The 19623-nt window shown below is 36.1% G+C and overlaps 1 protein-coding gene across 9 annotated transcripts in view; it reads right to left on the minus strand.

Annotated features, from left to right (window-relative positions):
* ARL15 (ADP ribosylation factor like GTPase 15) overlaps window positions 1–19623 on the minus strand; it is a 429205-nt gene that overhangs the window by 263811 nt on the left and 145771 nt on the right. For 8 of the 9 annotated variants that reach the window (XM_054555005.2, XM_054555001.2, XM_054555008.2 and 5 more), the window contains 1 exon segment: window positions 9766–9825. The exons of the other annotated variant lie outside the window; for it this stretch is intronic. In XM_054555005.2, coding sequence (XP_054410980.1) covers window positions 9766–9825 — 60 coding nt within the window. 9 annotated transcript variants of the gene reach the window in all.

Here is a 19623-nt window from a genome sequence, read left to right on the forward strand (position 1 = left end):
AGTCAGCACATCACTGAGGCACTGCCCTACCTCTCTGGGTCTAGCACCCACACTCAAGGATTTAGTTTGTGGGTAAACACAGCTGCTATCCACTACTTAACACAAGGAGAAAAGAAAAATAAAGGCACAGCTCCAAATGTGGAGCTCCAATTAATAACTCTGATGAGCCTTTGATTAATAATCCTGACGAATTCCTCTTTTATTTCGTGTTTCCATTGTCTGTACCTTTAGCTTTGTCTTGCTTTCTTTTCTTTGTTGAGGATTTAAATCTACTTTTGTTATAGATTTAATTTATTATTTGTTTGTTTTCTTACCATTTTTATCATAAAATAGAATTTTGGCTATGGAAGAAAAATATAAAGACATATATTATAAAAGACATTTTAAAAAAAAACTTGAATTTTCAATCACGTACGTTGCTTAAATTTAAGGGCTTCACATACTTGTACCAACAGTGATAATTAACTTTACATAAATTCTTCGCATTATTGCTGCTCACAATGATGCCATAAATACCAGGGAATTTCAAGATTAAAATAATCAAGCATCTTCAGTAGAATCTTTCAACAATACTTCGGACCGCAAGAAATTAAATGCAACAAATTTTTGACTCCTCAAAAGAACACTACTCAGATCTATTTTAATCAGCTTTGAACATGTCAGAGAATCAATCTAGTCTGTTAAGTGATAAATAGCTATAAGCATATTACCTCTTCAACAGTTGTCGAGTTGCCATTCCATTTATAGGAATCTAGTTTTATGTTTTTTTGAGAACTACCACAATCATTATGGCCAACATCACTGTCCCACCAAAGTACACAAAGAAACAGTCTCAGAAGATGGTGTGTGTGTGTGTGTGTGTGTGTGTGTGTTCACCCACACCTGGGCATGGCAGGGATTGCATCCTCAGGGCCTGGCATGGAGTTGGTATTCATTAAATATTCACTGAAATGAATTAAATAACAATAACAAAACAACCTTTTGCTTGTGAAGGGTCTAGCATTACTCTTGCATCTTGGGTCATAATTTGGCAAATTTCCCTCCAGCTTGAAACTGCTGAGATATTTTATACTACAGTACAGTGAATCCTTAAGATTATGGTTTGTTTTTCAATGATTCATAACTCTCCAATCTTGTTTCATCTGTAAACTAAACTTAGTGTATCACCATGACTTTTGTCTCATCTGTCCCTTTTCATAGACTCTTTTACTCTGTGAAGTCTCCTTTCTCCTTCCTATATCATCCTAACTGCATCTTATACTCAGTCTTGTTACAGGACTTACCACACCAGACTGTAATGCTTCTCAAGGAAAACATCAGAGTGATAGGAACTTTGTCAAGTTAGTATTAGTTATTTTTTATTTTATGTATATACCCTGCCTCACACCAAACACACAAAAAGCTTTGAGACTTATCCAAATGTTTACTGTACAAAAAAAATAATAATAATAATAATTGAAGAAGCCAGGATGAAAGAAAAATAGAGTGAACAATGCTACATAATCCTGTACAGAGGTTAGAGGTAGGATCTACGATTTGTAGGGGCCAAAGCAAGATAGATACTATGACCTTCAAGATAAAAATAAACTAGTTACGTTATACTTAAACAAGAGAATTGTTATCAGCATCTTCGACTGCTGGAAAAAAAAATAAGTAGCCTTGGAAAAGTTAAGTGCGCCCTGCCCAATATCCCGTGGCTTGTTTTGTTAGAGGAAAATACTGGTCTCTTGACTTCCAGTGCTGTTGCTGCACTACCACACTGAAACTAAATACACAGTGAAAATTAGTTGCTATTATGGCAATCCCTGGGAGAAACAGAAATACTTATTCCCTTGTGAGGGATAGGAAGTTAAACTAAGAACCCAACACAAATGTTCTGTGAGGCAGTTTAGTAAAGTTGGAAGATACGAAATGACCTGATGGCCCCTGAAGAGGAAACAGTGGTGCAGCAGCAACCTTCAGAAACACATGAGATCCCCATTGCCAGGGGGGTCAAAAGGCCAGAAAAATCATTTCTAGAACATTCTACATGTATATACAGTCTTAGAAAAAGTGGACCCTTAAGTGCTATACTAGACTATGACTGGGAAGATAAATTTTTAAAAATTTCCTAGGGCACTTCTCTAGAAGAAAACAAAAATTAAGGTCAGGTCTACCTCAGCCAGTAACAGACTTCTGGGCCCCTAGATTCATTTATTTGGCTCTGCTGACTGTTTGGCTCAGTTTTCCCTTAGCAAGTGTAAAAAACGCTTAAACACCACCACCCTGGGATCCTATTCAACCAATTCAGATAGCTGTGGGCTTTTAACTCACATCCAAGTGACTTGGCTTTATACCAATATCATCTCCCCTAGTATAGCCTAAGCCTAAGTGAGAAAGTACACAGCTCAGGGAGCCAGGAGTTAACTGGCTGTTCTCATTCCAAAAAGGCCTGGTTCTTTTCCTTGATAAGGAAACAATATTATATCAAGAAGTTGTGGTCATTCAATATTACATATCACACTAGATCCATGACTATAAAAAGAATTAGTGGAAATACCACCATCTATTCTTAAAGCATCTCTCCAAGGAGTTTGGATAATTGAAAATGTTCTCTTCCAGCCCAATCCCTTGGGAAATAAATAGAGGTGATTTATTAAAACTTACATTTTATGTATAAGAAAATAACAACAAGAAAATCAATTGCAGAGAGTAGCAGAGGATTTTGAGGGTATCCTCTACTTGCTGAACCACACTTCTTCCTTAGAATTATATAATAAATACACAATATGTACATTTACTTGCGTATAGCTGCCTGTGATTTACCTATAGTAAGGTCAAAAGCATTCTATGGACATGGTCTTCCTTGAGCCCTTCTTCTGTGCTGTCATTTTCCTTTGCCAGGGAAATGGTTTCTCACCATCCCTCCCATGGACACCTATGTCTGGAAACGTCTAAAACACTTTTCGAATAGCAAGTTGCTTTCTCCTATACCAGCAAGAAATTTTTGCAACTCCACCTGTCCCTCAAAGCAATGTGGCCACAATAATCTCTGCAAGTCTGTCTGCCTATGCTGTTTCTTTTTCTAATACCCAATAAATTTATTGATTTATATTGTCTTTACGTCTCCTCTGGCTTTGCAATGTGGCACGACTCTCAGAGCCAGTGATTACATTCATATTTAGCTGGAGTTTTAAAAAATGAGAGATGGTAGTGGGGATCTGGAGGGGGATGATGCATAATGTACATGGAACTGTGAAAATGCCTAAGATAAAAATTAAAGAAGTCTTCTTCCCTCTAAAGTAAGATTTAATAAAATGAGACTCTGATGAAAGAAAGCTTTATTTTGGTGAAAGACATCAAATGGCATGTGTACAAAAGACAGAAACTAAAAGAAACAGGCAGCAGTGCCCCCTGGGTTGCCTGTCAAGAAGAGTGTCCTGTACAGTTTCTGGAGAAATTAAGAAATGCAAATAACCTGGGCAGATTAACAACACCCGAAGATAACTAGCAGGATACAAACAAACAGCACCTTTCACTATGAGGAGGCGTATTCCTCCAGGCAAACAAAGAAACAGGACAGAGTCAACATCTGTTTCATATAACAGCTTGGCTGCTGACAGAAGAAACCTTAAAAAAACGGCTTAGCTGACAATCCACAAAAATCATTCAATCACTATTGCATGGGCCGAAGCAAATGAGTAAATGAACACAACCTGCACTTTCTATATTACCCTAAAAAAGTTGTCTTTTCTTTATAGGAAGAAAAAATTAAAATGAAAATGCAAACAAAAATCTTCATGAACTTTCCCCTTTTGATTGACAACAAGCAGCAATGAATACTAAATCATAAAAGACAGCCAGCTGCTTTTCAGCTTGTCTTTGCCTTTCTCAATGTCAGTTGTGAAGACACCACTTCCATAGAGAATATGGGGTAAGGATGGTGGCTGGGATGGGGCATGCGGAGACAATTCAGGTGTAACACATTAGAATATTAAGAGGAAGAAAACAAGTCATTTGACACACCCAATCCTGGTTACAGAATTCAGTTAGGGAGTATTATGATGTCTGGGTCCTTATTAATAAATAATAACAAACCAAACATGTTAAGAACTAAAAATTTCCATCTCTGGATTCTATCAATTCACATATACAATTTCAAAATCAAGAGAAAAGCATTCATGACTGCATAGAAATCTGTTTGTAAATTTAAGTACTGGACATTTCTAAAATGCAACATTATCAGAGCTGTGACATCACTGCAGTGTGGACAACTGCTTTCAACTAAGCTAAATGCCAGATGCTTCACTTACTTTCATAATGCGGTTAAAGTACATAAGCCAAATGCAAAATGAAAGCAATTAAGAGGCAACGATAGAAGAGATTTTTCAGGTGAAATGTGAAAACAGAAGGAAAGGTAATGAGGTGGAGCAGGACAAGATCATTTGATATTAACCCATGCAGAGTGCCAAAACTATGCTAGGTGGCTAAACAGAGACTCCAGTGAGAGCCTTTTCGAGTTGCTTCTCAGTTTAAACAGGTGTAACATCTTGTTTAAGTGGAAGAGAGGTATGACCACAAAGAGAAAAAAAATCAATACATGATTTGCATTATTTCTGACCTTGGAAAAAAGGCTTTATTGAAAGGTGTCCTTTATTGCACAGAATTGAGAGGTGGCAAAGTGAGAGTATGATCACTATAAAAGCAAATCTTCCATAATGTTAGCTATAGGCCAAGCAAACTCTCAGTGGTTGACCTGCATTTACTAATTTAGCCCTCACAAGGATTATATGACATAGGAACTATTATTATCTCACTTTACAGATAAGGGAACAGAGATACAAGAAGGTGGTAGACTTGCCTAGAATCATACAGAATGTCTGGGCTTTGAAACAAGTCACTAGAAGGAAGGAAAATTCTTTAAAGATTAATCCATCAGTCCATTCAGCATCCTTGTTAGGTATCTTGTACAATATCCAGAAAAATAAAATAATCTAGAGCAAGACAAGCAGAGTAACTAATTAAAACTAAAAGAGAAGGGATTGAGATTAGCTTCACCAAAAACCTCCTGGATAAAAGACTATATAGGAAAACAAAAAGTTCACGAAATAATACTATAAAATGTCCTACGTAGGAATCAGAACTAATATCCAGCCTTGCTAATACCTTGGATGGTATTAGAAAACCCCTTCAGGTGTGAAAGGGCCTAAATGGATATCTGTTCTAGGCCTATAAGAAGTAATAGTTGACTTTAAGGAGAAGTCAAGTATGCAAGAGTTTCCCCTGGCACCTCTTACCTGGTTTATGCAGGAACAGTGCTTGTTTTGACACTATAACCACCACAACTTTCTAGAACTGAGCCTGGCATGTAATACATGCTCAGTAAATATTTGCTGAATGAATGAATTACAAAGAATAAACGAATAAAACAGTGAAATGTTTGTGGAAAGTTTTAGACAGTTTGGAAAGTAGAAGTAAGACTTTGATTCAGGAGTTAGTCTTGAAGAAATCAAAGGAGGGAAGCAGGATTACAGAACCAGAAGTCAGAACCATAACTGAGCAAGATCTCTAAATAAGAGAGTGTGAGAGAGAAAATGAATGATAAAAGCAACAGAAATAATTAGAGATTAAGTCCTATAAATGTCTTTGAGCAGAGAGCAAGGTATTCATGTTTTGTCAATATGGTATTTTAGGGCCAGGCGCAGTGGCTTATGTCTGTAATCTCAGCACTTTGGGAGGCTGAGGGCAGATCATTTGAGGTCAGGAGTTCGAGACCAGCCTGGCCAACATGGCGAAACATCGTCTCTGCTAAACATACAAAAATTAGCGACCTGTGGTGGCTCATGCCTGTAATCCCAGCTACTCAGGAGGCTGAGGCAGGAGAATTACTTGAACCCATGAGGCAGAGGTTGCAGTGGGTCGAGATTGCACCACTGCGTTCCAGCCTGTGCGACAGAGCAAGATTCTGTCTCAAAAATAAATAAATAAAAAATAAAAAATGGTGTTTCACCAACACAGTATTAACCAAAAAAAAAAAAAAAAAAAAAAAAACAAAAACCAAACCAACATGTGAAGACTTTAACTCATGCAAATAATAATGATACAAACAGCAGCAAATAACAGGTGGGAGCACTTCTCTTGTGCCAGGCCCTGGGTAAAGTGCTGTAGGTGTAGAGTGCACTGGTTAGGCACAAGAGCTCAGACTGATTCCCACCTCCTGCTCCAAATGACCACGGTCAAATCATCATGTCTGGTGTTATCTTATCTGTGAGATAATAATAGCATCTACTCTCTAGGCATGAAGTTCAAAAGACTGAGACTGTGTAGGGGAGAGAAAAGGGAATAACGGCAAAATAGAAGAAGAAAATTTAGAGCTCCAATTTCACAAAAAGATAGGCATAATCACTGCAGCCTGGAGGGTGTGACAGGTAGTTGAGAACAAGGTATTCTTAAAATAGCAAAACAGAAATGGCCCACCAAACCACTTGGCTAGACTATCACTGTGTCATAATTTACCTTGTACTTCTTCACTTAATTTTTTTCTCTTTCATTTCATTATTTTCAAAATTTTCACTGATTTCCTATTTCTCTTTTCATGACTGTCTCCATCACTGAATGATGAGTTCCCTGAAGATGAGGGCTGTGCTTAGATCTTTCATTCTCTGCCCACAGGACCAGGCTAGACCCATAATTAATTGTGGTAAAATGACAAGTGAACAGTAAGAAAACACACGTGAAAAGAAATTGATGTGAATGAGAATTTTAAGAATTTTTCAGGAAAAAGATATGAAAACACTTTTACAAAACAGAAAATTGGTAAGAGGAAATAATAATTTGTATAAATAATATATATTCAACACATATATATTTACACACAAACATATATTTGTGTGCAAACATACAGTTTGTCATTAAGATCCCCCAAAAGTGACTTTCACTGAGTGTAACTCCATTATTCATTGTTTCCTCACCCCATACCATTTCTTCTAAATAGATAATGAGCACAGGTTTATGTGCTTCCCTATTTTGAAGAAGTGAGAATTTTAACTTAAGACTGGGAAGGAGAGTGAAGAAGAGCCTTGGAACTATCTGAAAGGAGTAGAGGAAGGACATTAGCAGGGAGAACAGGGGCCATGCTGTTCTCCTGAATTAACCCCAGGATAAGGAGAACTACCTGGGCATTCCTCACTAAGAATTCATCACTGTTCTGGCTCTTAATCTCTATCTTTACCACCTATCCTCTTGAGGTCCTCCCCTGAATTCAGGATTTTTCTCTCATTGACAATGTGATTGAACTCTGATTAACCTGTCTTCTGAGCAACCCTCCACTGGTGAATAAAAGCTTCACATCTTCACACATTGATCCTAAAACATTTAACTCTCTCCTCCCAGAAATTCTCAGTCAAGCAACTCCCTCTCAGACAACTTGATTTTGGTCAGTCATAATTCCCCCTAAATGCACATACACCTTATTTTGGGATGATCCCCTTCATATCTAGCATACACATTAACTCCTAGGAAAGCTACACTTTATATAGGTTAGCCTAGCTTTTCATGTGTTCCTGGTTGAGACATAACCTAGTACCTAGCCTCAAAAAATATTTGAGGAAATGACTTAGTGAATGAGCTGTCAAGAAGTCAACTCCCTTAAGTGCTTGCCCCCGAGCATGTGACACAGGATACACAATTGGACTCTACTCAGAAAGTCCCCTCTTCCTTCAGACACTGGTCAACTGAAAACAGAGCTATTAAAGTTGAGGAGGTAAAAGAATCTATGCTTAGGCTAGAAATTTGCTCTTCAATACTAATACATGCCAAAAACTTATGTATCACTAGCCTGGAACGAATGTATCTGCTCTGATCCCTGAGGCTCTGCCTTTTACCTGCATCTCTTAACCTCATTACGGAATAGGTACCAACTAAAACACAACCACCAAATCCTATGGTATCCTCTCCACTGTAATTTCCATTTCAGCAATTGTCAGGGCACAGCTCTTTCAACAAAATTAAACCTTGCTTGAGAACAGACCTATTCCCACCTTATATACCTCTAGTCTCCTAACTTGATCTTTCATTGTACTGAATTTTGAGGGCACAGAGCCAACCTTACAAATTCCTTGATGTTCACTTTTTTTAAAACTGTCCACATACAGTTACTGTTTGTTTCATCCAAGTAAACATCATATGTAATAAATGCCTTATTAACCAACCAATAGTTTCTCATACCTGGAAGGTGTTCAATAAAAGCTTTGTATCCAACCTAAAAATAAAATACTTAGTAACAGCCATATTTGAAACCCATATAACTCTCAAACCATACATTTTGATTCCATGGACTTTTACAATGTGTTCTTTGATTTTTAAATATCCATAAGTAATATTATTGTCACCAAGGAATAATCACCAGAAGCCACAAAGCAAAAAAGCATTTTTTTTTATAAACCAGGCATCCGGAAATTTTAAATAGGAGAAAGATTATTTTGTTTCATTTGAATGTTCTGCCAGGTGCTTGTATTTCTTTTTTGAATTAAATTAAATTAATTTCTAGACATTAATTTATCAATAGTTTCTGAGCAACCATTGTATTTAAGGTTTTAAGCATATGGCACGGTTAATATGCCATACATTTATTTTTCTTAAAAGTACAATTATAATTTAAAATACCCTAATAGAACACAGTCTTTTAAAAACTTTGCATAGAAAAATTATTACAAGAACATTCATGTTTTATAATTTTTGGAGTCAAAATGACAAAACCAAATGTCTTAAAGAAAAATTGGAATTTATTGATCATGGTTGTTTCATATATTAATGCTATAAAGCAAAAAGTGAATATGAAATTGACTGGCAGAAGCGAACCTGTCCTACACATAGCGAACTGAAAACAGACACCTGAAAAGATCAGCCAATACTTTATCAGATAAAAATAAGAAGGTACCAAACACTATTAAAATGGCATAAAGTTGGTGTTACAATTTCATCAAGCTAAAAATAGGTCACAGTTAGAATGACCTTACGGGAAAATAAACAAAACAAAACAAAACATGGTAAGGCCAATATCACAAAGTGATTAAAGAGATGGAAGATAACTCTCTTCTCAGTCATTAAACTCACCGATATCATATTGAACTCCAGAGCACTTAGTATTTTCATGTGCCATTAGAGAATTTAGTGGGTTCACTGAATTGACTGATTTCTTTGTTAATCTATTTACATGAGTTAAGACCCTGACTAACATAAAACACAACCAAAAAATGCCAGACAGAGAGTGTAATGAAAGACTGAGTGATGTATGGTTTGGGGTACAGCCTATCTGATAAATGTGCTTGGCCAGCAAAGAACCCATTGGCAAAGATTTATTATCAGAACAAATACATTCTAAAAAGACCTAATACAATAAAACCTGCAGTATAAACACAAACTACTCTGAAATACAAATCTTTTCCCCGAATAGTTGATCTTTCAATGATATTAAAATTATCTTCATATGTTTTATTCAAGAATTTTTTGAACAAGTAAAACCAATGAGCTGTATAAATTGCCAATAATAGTGTAATTCTTTGATTCATTCAAAAAAAAACCCCGAAGTTTATGTTACTTAGAACTCTTCAACAATTTTTAAAACATATACGAAGGGAAGGAAATATTTCTAGGAAATATATTATCAAGATAAAAATAAATCACCTACTAAAATAAGTTATCACTATGTTTGAATTACATATAATACATTATTACCAAATTAATAAAAGTTAAGGGCAGACATAGAAATGATTTGAAATGTTATACCTCCAAGTTCTTTTACATTCAAGATGGCATTCTGGAATGGCACTGCTTTAATACTAAAACCTAAAATTAGAAAACAAAAACATAAAAAAAGAATTAGCAACTTAACTTTTAAATTAAAATACTTAGGATGCTCAAATCTTCTCTTTTTAGGCTGGTTAAGATTTACTTTCTGTAGCTGATATTTATACTAGAAACACATAATTTCCAAGGTAAACTGATAACTGAATATTATCTTCTGCCATTATCAAAACATACTTGTGGCTGGGCATAGTGGCTCACACCTGTAATCCCAACACTTTGGGAAGCCAAGGCGGGCAGATCACGAGGTCAAGAGATCAAGACCATCCTGGGAAACATGGTGAAACCCCGTTTCTACTAAAAATACAAAAATTAGCTGGGTGCGGTGGCACACACCTGTAATCCCAGCTACTCAGGAGGCTGAGGCAGGAGAATCTTTTAAACCTGGGAGGCAGAGGTTGCAGTGAGCTGAGATCGGGCCACTGCACTCCAGCCTGGTGACACACCGAGACTCCATCTCAAAAACAAACAAACAAACAAGCAAAAAACATAGTTGTGTATTATGGCAATATATAACACTATCCCCTTTACTTCGAAATGTTGCCTTATTCTTTAATTTAATATGTAATGTCACTCTGCAACTTTTATCAGATATAAGAAAGACATTTGAAAGTACAGAGAAATTTCAAAGAAAATATTAAATCTATGAGGACCTCTGCATCTAACTTTAATTCTTAAAGTTAATGTCTCATAATTCTTTCTCACGTATAACTCAGCAACCCTAGAAATTAAGGTACTTAAATTATAACCATTTCATATTAGAATTACATAGTATTTATGTTAGTGTCTTCTTTAAAGGACATGGTTAATATGTCATATATCTATTTTTCTTAAAAGTACAATCATAATTATCCACTTATGCACAGGCAATCATTTTATAATACATGTAATACAAGGTTTGTATTATAAGAAAATATTCAGAGTATACAGTTCTATGATTAACCATATATTTACGACTTACCTATTACCATTCAAGACAATAAATTCAACTGTGACATATGCAAGTGTGTATATACCCATTCACACACACACACACACACACACACACACGCAAATATATACACAGATTCTTTCTGAAAGGATCCACAAGAAACCAGAGCTAATAATGACTCTCAGGAAAACTGGGAATCTGGAAATTTTAAATAGGAGGAAGATTCTTTTGTTTTATTTGAATGTTTTGCCATGTACTTATATTTCTTTTTTGAATTAAAAGCCCTATGAATTTCTAGAAGTTAATTTATCAATAATTTCTGAGCAACCATTCTACTTAAGGTTTTAAGCATTATTTAATATGTATAATTTTAAGATTAAAAATCAGTTTCTTTTTCAAGAATTTATCAACAAAGAAGACAAATTATGAGTCTTTCATTTGAGGTAAGTTATGAAAAAATATATAAAGTATTATATGGATAAAAACAATTCTTTCAAATGGCTTTGTTTTGCTTTATAAAGAAGGAAATCATTACACATCTTCTTAGTCTAGCCTATCTTTTGCACTTCTTTGCTGCATGTTATCCCAGTACTTTAATAATGTGTACATTACCTTCCACCTAAAGCAGTACATAGTACATAATGTTTGAAGAACTGACTTTGGAGTCAGACAGAACTAGGCTGAAATTCTAGTTCTGTCCCTTATTAGCTCTGTGAATGTGGGCAACCTACTAGCCTTGCTCGACTTTCTCATCTGCAAAACAGGGATGATAATATCTACTTCATAGGGTTGTTATAAGGATAATATATTATATGTGTTGTGTTTATCACAGTGCCTGGTGCACCATAAGCATAAAATATATGATTGCTGGCATTATGTTTCCATTGATGCTTTTTCGCTGATGATTTAATCATTAGGTATACATATTTTCTGCCTGCCTGAATATAATTACAAACTTGATTCTGGGTGCTCACTTATTAATCTAAGTATGTAGTTGGAGATGTAAAAGTTACCATTGAATGAAAAGTACTTTTGTTAGAGTGACGAAGTTGTCAACAGCTGAAGTCTGCTGCACAGAAAGTACGGAAAATGTTCATTGGGCCTTCTAACAATCTTCTAAAACATACCCCTTCCTTCGTGGGCTTAATGCAGCTTGACACAGTCAGCACAGCATTATGGTTAATGGTGCATGAAGTCACTGAATCTTAGTACATGAGCAGGAGGAAAGAGGAGGCAGTCCCATGTGGCTGAAACACTGGCATGTACCTGAGCCTGCAGGAAAGCCTCTCCAGGTGTCTGGCCTCTGGGAAATTAAGGAAAGTCAGTGCCAATCATAATATTCCTGCTGGCACAGAAATTCACCTGCAGGAGAGTTGGATGCCTGAATGTATCTACCTACCTCACACGGGTGTTATATGGATTAAAAGGCAATGATTGTGAAATCCTGAAAATGAAAAGCTCTCTGCAAATATTAAGCAGTCTATTAGTGGTTATGCTCATGCTCAGGACAACTCAAGTGTAGATTTTCTAGAGAAGTAAGACAGGCACAGGCCTCAACTTTGAAAAGGAAATGGTTATGGAGCACATCACCAATGTTTAATCTGCTTTGATTCTTAAAAGCTGACAATACGCAGGCTCTCAAAGGGAAGTAATATCCTTCCAGAAATTGCTGCATCTATGTGCAAAATACAACTTTTGAAATTTATTAACCCAACAGGCAGATTATGTCACTGTTATTGTCTTTAAATTCTTGCAAAGTCTTCATAATAAGTTGACTACTAAAACGTCTTCAAAAGTTCACGCTAAGCAAAGTATTCTAGCAATGTTATTTTATTATTATTATTATTCTTTGAGATGGAGTCTCACCCTGTCACCCAGGCTGGAGTGCAGTGGCGTGATCTCGGCTCACTGCAACCTCCATCTCCTGGGTTCACGCCATTTCCTGCCTCAGCCTCCTGAGTAGCTGGGACCACAGGCGCCCGCCACCACGCCTGGCTAGTTTTTTGTATTTTTAGTAGAGACGGAGTTTCACCATGTTAGCCAGCATGGTCTTGATCTCCTGACCTCGTGATCTACCCACCTCGGCCTCCCAAAGTGCTGGGATTACAGGCACGAGCCACTGTGCCCAGCCCCCTAGCAATGTTATTTATAGGCATATAAATGTCCCGACAAAATAGTCATAAATGTTTTCTCCAAATAGAACTTGTGTGGTTAGATTTATACTGCAAAGGTATACACAGTCATCCATGTTGCTGTCTCCATATTATTTTTACGGTTTAGCTTCAGTAATTAATGTTCAAAAGACAAAGTCTAGATAGACTGATTAGTCCAGAAAATAAGAAAATGTACTATTTACAGAAGAGAAACAATGTTTTTTCTATTTTAGTCATTCTGAACATTTGAAAGGATTAAATGGAACTAAAAATCTAAAGTCATACTTTCAGTTCACCAGAAGGACAATCAAGAAGGGAAATTATTAGACTATTTTTTTTCCCTTTACATCAGGTTGGATGAGGCCGAGGGGGAGAATTAATATAATATTTAGGAGGGATACCAAAGGTCAAACCATCAAAATACCTTTCTCAAAGGGTTGCTTTGAGGAATAAAAGCTACCAGACAGCATTTGCTCTAGAGAAAGTAAGTCTGGGTTCAAATTTTTCCTCTTCCATTTATTAACTGTTTGACTTTGAGCAAGCTAACTTTGTCAGGGAAGCATTCTCTGGTGTCCTCGAACTAGACTGATTTTTCTGAGTCCATGTTTTTCCAGTATTCAGTACCCCTCCTAGGTGATTTTCACAGTTGTAACTACATATTGGTTGATTTGTTTTATAGTTGTTCTCTGGCTAGACTGCAAGGATCCATAATGAAGAAACAAGCTACACTGTATTCTGTAGGTCAGTGCTTGGCATACAATAGGATCTCAATAAGCTAAGTATTAATATCTATTTCCTAATTTAGCTGCTATAACAATCCTAAAGTTAGTATCAGTACTACTGTCCCAAGAAGAAAGTGAAGCTTACAGGTATTAAGTGCTTTGCCAAAAGTACTAAGTGCTGGCCAGGCACAGTGGCTCATGCCTGTATACAATCCCAGCACTTTGGGAGGCCGAGGCGGGTGGATCATGAGGTCAGGAGTCTGAGACCAGCCTGGCCAAGATTGTGAAACCCCGTCTCTACCAAAAATACAAAAATTAGCCGGGCTCAGTGGCGGATGCCTGTAATCCCAGCTACTCGGGAGGCTGAGGCAGGAGAATCGCTTGAACCCGGGAGGCAGAGGTTACAGTGAGCCGTGATCAGGCCACTGCACTTTAGCTTGGGCAACAGAGCAAGACTCTGTCTCAAAAAAAAAAGTACTAAGTGCTATATTCGAAACTCAAAACCAGGTCTCATCACCAGAGCCCTACACTACACTGTAGTGTCTCCTCCATATACCAACAAACTGAGGGATTCACACCATTTTGTCCAATTTTGAGCCTAAATACTGGTGAAGTCAACTGACCAAAATACACATGTGCCTAATAAATGCACTAATTTACTGTCCTCCCTGTTTATAAATAACCCAACACCTAATAAACCCACTAATTTACTGTCCTCCTGTTTATAAATAACCCAACACAAGAAACCCAAATAAGGGTTTTCAGGTCTATATGATATTGCTTTCTTATTAATGAAATAAAAATAATAGCATGAGTTTAGAATGTACATTTTGTAGAAATAATTAATAAAATCAGGAACTTAGCAGGGGAGGGAAAACGTTCAACTGACTCATCCATGACAATGTAACTACTCTCTTGCTTCTTCAAACAGGAAGTGTCCTCTGACGCTATCTTCAGGGTGTCAGTGTGCTAACGTGACAAGGGACTATCCTAGGAGTCCGAACCACAGCTCTTAGACTCACCAGCCACATTTTTGTCTTGCCTTGGCCTTGAATTCTTCACGTGCGAAATGAGGACTAAATTAGCTCTTTGTCCTCTAAAATTAGGATTCCATTATTTATATTAAACAAGGAGAAGGAAATAAAAGTAACCACTGAGTCAATCATCAATGGCCTGTAGTATCTGACTGAAGGCTTCACGGGTAAGTCTCCCCAGGCTCCATTCAAACAATTTGATGGCTGAAGCCTAAGTTACGCAGTCATTTTTTCCTGGCCTATCTAAGCTACATTAGTAAGACTGAAACCTCCCCTAAGATTTAACCCCACAAATTTTTAATAAATATATGACTTAGTAACTCTTTGGGGAAATAATTGTTTGCATAGCCTTTCAGTCTTTGTTTTGCAATCCTTAAATCCAACAAAACCTGTGAGACAAGAAAGATGAATTTGAAGTTTTTCATGCACTGAAAGCATTCCTGGAATTGTAACAAAATTAGTTTTGGGAGGAAGGTTAGTCTATTTTTATTCATTGTGTGGAACACACAAGTATTTCACTTGGACCTACAGACTGAACCCTCCTCCCCTTCCCTCAAGTATGAGTGCGCGCACACAGATACTTGTGTGCTTCTGAAATTCCTGGGTCACTCTAAGAATTGCTGAAGGGAAAGACATTCTACAGATCTAGTGGCTTTGACCTGGACCAAGGGCATGATTTATGCCACAGCAGTTTTGTGATGTTTGGACAACAGACTAACGAAATTCTTCTAACTATGATTTCAACATCATAAAAGGAAATTTAATCTACTGGCATTTATAAAACACAATCCTTTAAAAGATATCAAAATCTGACTTTCTAACTTGTTTCTCTTGTGGGCTTAACACATTTGAAGCTAACACTGAAGTTTTTTAAATGTCTTATTCAAATTTTCATGAACATTTTCAATCTTTTTCAAATATGGTATATATCCCTAGAAGATGTTTTCAACCTTTTTCAATTCAAAGTGTTCAGTTTTCTGTAGGTTATTCTCCATGTAGCATCAATATATTCTCCTAAGCCTTTAGATTCCATTCCTCTGCTTCAAAAAAATAGTGAACATTTATGTAATCTACAGTTTAACAACCCCTCTTATCAACAAATTCCTCATACATATACAGTAAAGGAATTCAGTCTGGATAGAGTTCACTTTTATTTCTAGACTAAGGTGCAAATTACTCAAATTTTCTCTCCTCACCAACAGGTCCTGCTCTCTGGAGGATTTCTTGGCTCTTTGAGTTTTGACAATTTAAGTATCTTTTAAAAATTATGTCAGAGGTGAAAAATTGCTGAAGTTAATAAACCGACAAAGTTTGAATTCTCTTTCTGAAGAAAAGGCAGACATTCTCGCCTTGCTGAAATTAAACGAACACATCCTTCTCATATGTTTTCATTTTAAGAAACCAACTCTGAAGGTAGGTTCTCTCTTCGAATGTTCAAAACTCATCAATAAATATTTCATTTTTAATTGGCTTTATATTTTCAAGACATTATAGAGAAATAATTTAAAAGAATAAAAGTTTTACCCATAATTCAATCACATCAATAAAGTACACTGTTACTCTTATAGTTTTTCTCTAGTTTTTTTATTCAAATGCATAGTTTTCCATGGTTTAATTTCAAAAATAAATGTAACTCTAATTTTTAATTTTTAAATAGAAGACTGTATATATTCTTCTAATCTATAGTCATTTTGATCAAGTTACCATAATGTAATTAACAAATTCCTTTGTTGTATGGCATTTAAACTACCTTAAAGTTTTAGTTAAAATACAAAATGTTGCAAGAAATTGCTTTATGCATATAGTTTCCCTTAAGTTACTTACTTAAAATAAATTGCCCAGTGGCATAATTACTAGGTCTGCGAACATTTTCATAACTTTTGATTTATATGAACAACTGCTTTCCAAGAAAAATGTTTTCCAAGAAAAGGGATATCATAACAGTCATAATGTAACAATCATCATGTCACCCGTAACACATGTGCATACCCATGCCGCTACAATCTTACCAGCACTCACTCATGTCATAAAGAAACAGATTTTGGTAAATTTAAGTATAAAACTAACGTTTACTTATTTATTCTCTAGTAAAGTTAAACTTCTGGTAAAGTTGAAACTTTTCCATTAATTTGTTTGCCATTTATTCTTTTTATGAATTATCTCTTTATAGATTTGGCATAGTTTATCTATTAGATTCTAGATGTTATTTGTAAGTGTGGTTGAATTCTCTAAGAGGGCCAGCCATATGCTTATCTGTAATATCTGATGCAAATATTTCCAACAGTATTTTTTATATGTATCTTAATTTTAGCTTTCCAATGGTTTTAAATTTTTATATAGTTAAGTCCCTTGATCCTTCCCTTGTGAATGATCCACTGGAGGCCTAGTCCAGCTATTCTGCCATCTTCCACACTGAATGTCTACATACACATGTGGATTTCTGACTTCCTCAATTCTTTTCCGAGTTACCTTTATTTCTATTGGAGTTTGCTGTTTATTTCAGTACCCTCCTTCCACCCCCTTTGTTCTTCTTTACTTACACACACACATACACACACACACACACACACACACACACACACACACACAGATACGCACCTGCTATGAACAACCAAAAGAATTCTGGACCTGGGCAGTAAGTTTGAAAATGTCAGCAATGCCTATCTCAAACTCCAGCACTGAACAGTTGTGGATACCCTGATAACTAAAGTCAGCCTGTGGGACCTCCTCTGCTGCCTATTCGCCAACCCTTCTCTACCATCGGTAACTTGTTTCTCCAACATCTTGCCCTCCTTCTTTCACTATAACAAACACACAGGCCCAAACAACAAGCCTCTACCCCTTTTCTCCTACATCATTACTTCCTGCCTCCCATCGCCAACTCAGCCTCACCTTTATCATTACAGAGCCCTCTCAGCGAATCTTACGGAACCTCATCTTTGTTAAGAAGTCTTCTCCATGCTCCAGCATTTCCCTGCACATTTCTTCTTCCTCCATACACTAGCAAACAGAGCTTTTCCTTCTCTTATCAGCGCCTCTCAGCACAAAAATTGCTTCCTTCTACGCTTTTAGAACACTTCATCATAGCCACTTGTTAATAACATCCCACCTGAGTTAACGACATTTACTTATATACGGACCTCTGCATTCCCACCTACCAATTTTCAGGGAGTTTGTTCATCTATCTGAATGAACTCAATATTTGGCTAACAGTTGTCCACCACACCCTATCTGCTTCTATTCTTATGGGCAACATTCTTAAAACTAATAGCCAGAGCTATCCTCTAAGTTTCTGATAGTTTTTCAGATCTCTAAAACTATCAGCTCTAATTCATATCAACCATCTCCAGTTTATAGCAAAGAGTTGTCGATTCAATTAAATTTTCTACTTTAACAATCATGCCATGGGCAAGTACGTTTTTATTTATTCTTTCACAAAATGAAAGCATTTTATTTATTTTTCTTGCCTGATTTACTGGCTAGAATCTCTACCACAATGTTGAATAGATGTGGTGAGAACAGACATCCATGTCTTATTCCTGATCTGATCAGGAAACAATTCAGTCTTTCTCCATTAACTCTGACAACAGCTGTAGGGCTTTCACAGATGCCCTTTAACAGTTGAGGTAATTCCTTTCTATTCCTACTTTGTTAAGAGTTTTCATCAAAAATTGATGCTGAGGTTTTTTTTTGTTTTTGTTTTTTGCATATCTTCACAGGATCATAGTTTCATCTTTCAGTTTATTGATATTGTGAACTAAACTGATTGATTTTTGAATGTGCAACCAACTCTGCATTCCTAGAATAAATGTCACATGGTCATGACATATTATCCTATTGAAATATTATTGTTGAATTTGATTTGGTATATTTTTGCTTATAATTTTTGTATCTGTGTCCATGAGGGCTATTGGTATGCAGTTTTGTTTTTTTTGTAATGTCTCTGTGTGGTTTTGGTATCAGCTTCATGCTGGTCTTAGGAGTTGGGGCATTTTTTCCTCCTCTTCAATTTTCTGGAAGAGACTGTAAAGAATTGGCAGTATTTCTTCCTTAAAATGTTTGGTAGGATTCACTAGTGAAACCAACTAGACTTAAAAAAAGAAAGAAAAGGTATCAATTTCTTAAATAGATATAGGTCTATCCAGGTTTTCTATTTCTTCTTGACTGAGATTTGATGGTCTGTCCTTCAAGGAAATTGTCCATTTTCTCTAAGTTGTCAGATTTATTGGCATAATGTTGTTCATGATATTCCCTTATTAACCTCTTACTATTTATAGAATCTATATTGCTGTCACCTTTCTTATTCCTGATACTGGTTATTTGTGTCTTTTTTATTTTTTCTGATCAGTTTAGCTAGAGTTTTATCAATTTTGCTGACTTTCTCAAAGAACCAGCTTTTGGTTTGACTAATTTTCTCTGTGGCTCTTCTATTTCATTGATTTCTACTTTGATCTTTATTTTCTTCCTTATTTGGGTTTAATCCATTTTTCTTCTAGTTCCCTAAGGTGGAAGCTGAGGTCATTGATTTGAGGCCCTTCTTTTCTGAATAGACATTTAGTGGTATAAACTTTCCTTAAAGTCCCGTTTTATAGGCACCACAAATTCTAATATGTTGCATTGTCATTCAGTGCAAAATCCTTTATAATTTCTCTTTTGCTACCTTCTTTGATTCATGGGTCATTTAGAAGTAAGCGAGTTTCTAAATACTTGAGATTTTTTTTTCTTCTTGTTACTGATTTTTAATGCAATTCTATCACGGTCTGAGAACATATTGGATAAAACTTGAAGCCACTTAAACTTATTTAGATTTGCTTTCATAAACCAGGTTATGGCCTAATTTGGCAAATATTCTATGTGTACTTGAAAAGAATGTCTTCTGTTGTTGGGTGGAGTATTTTATAAAATGTTAATGAGGTCAAGTTAGCTGTTAGTGTTGTTGA

The sequence above is a fragment of the Pongo abelii genome, chromosome 4 (assembly GCF_028885655.2).
Source record: "Pongo abelii isolate AG06213 chromosome 4, NHGRI_mPonAbe1-v2.0_pri, whole genome shotgun sequence".
NCBI classification, from domain to species: domain Eukaryota; kingdom Metazoa; phylum Chordata; class Mammalia; order Primates; family Hominidae; genus Pongo; species Pongo abelii.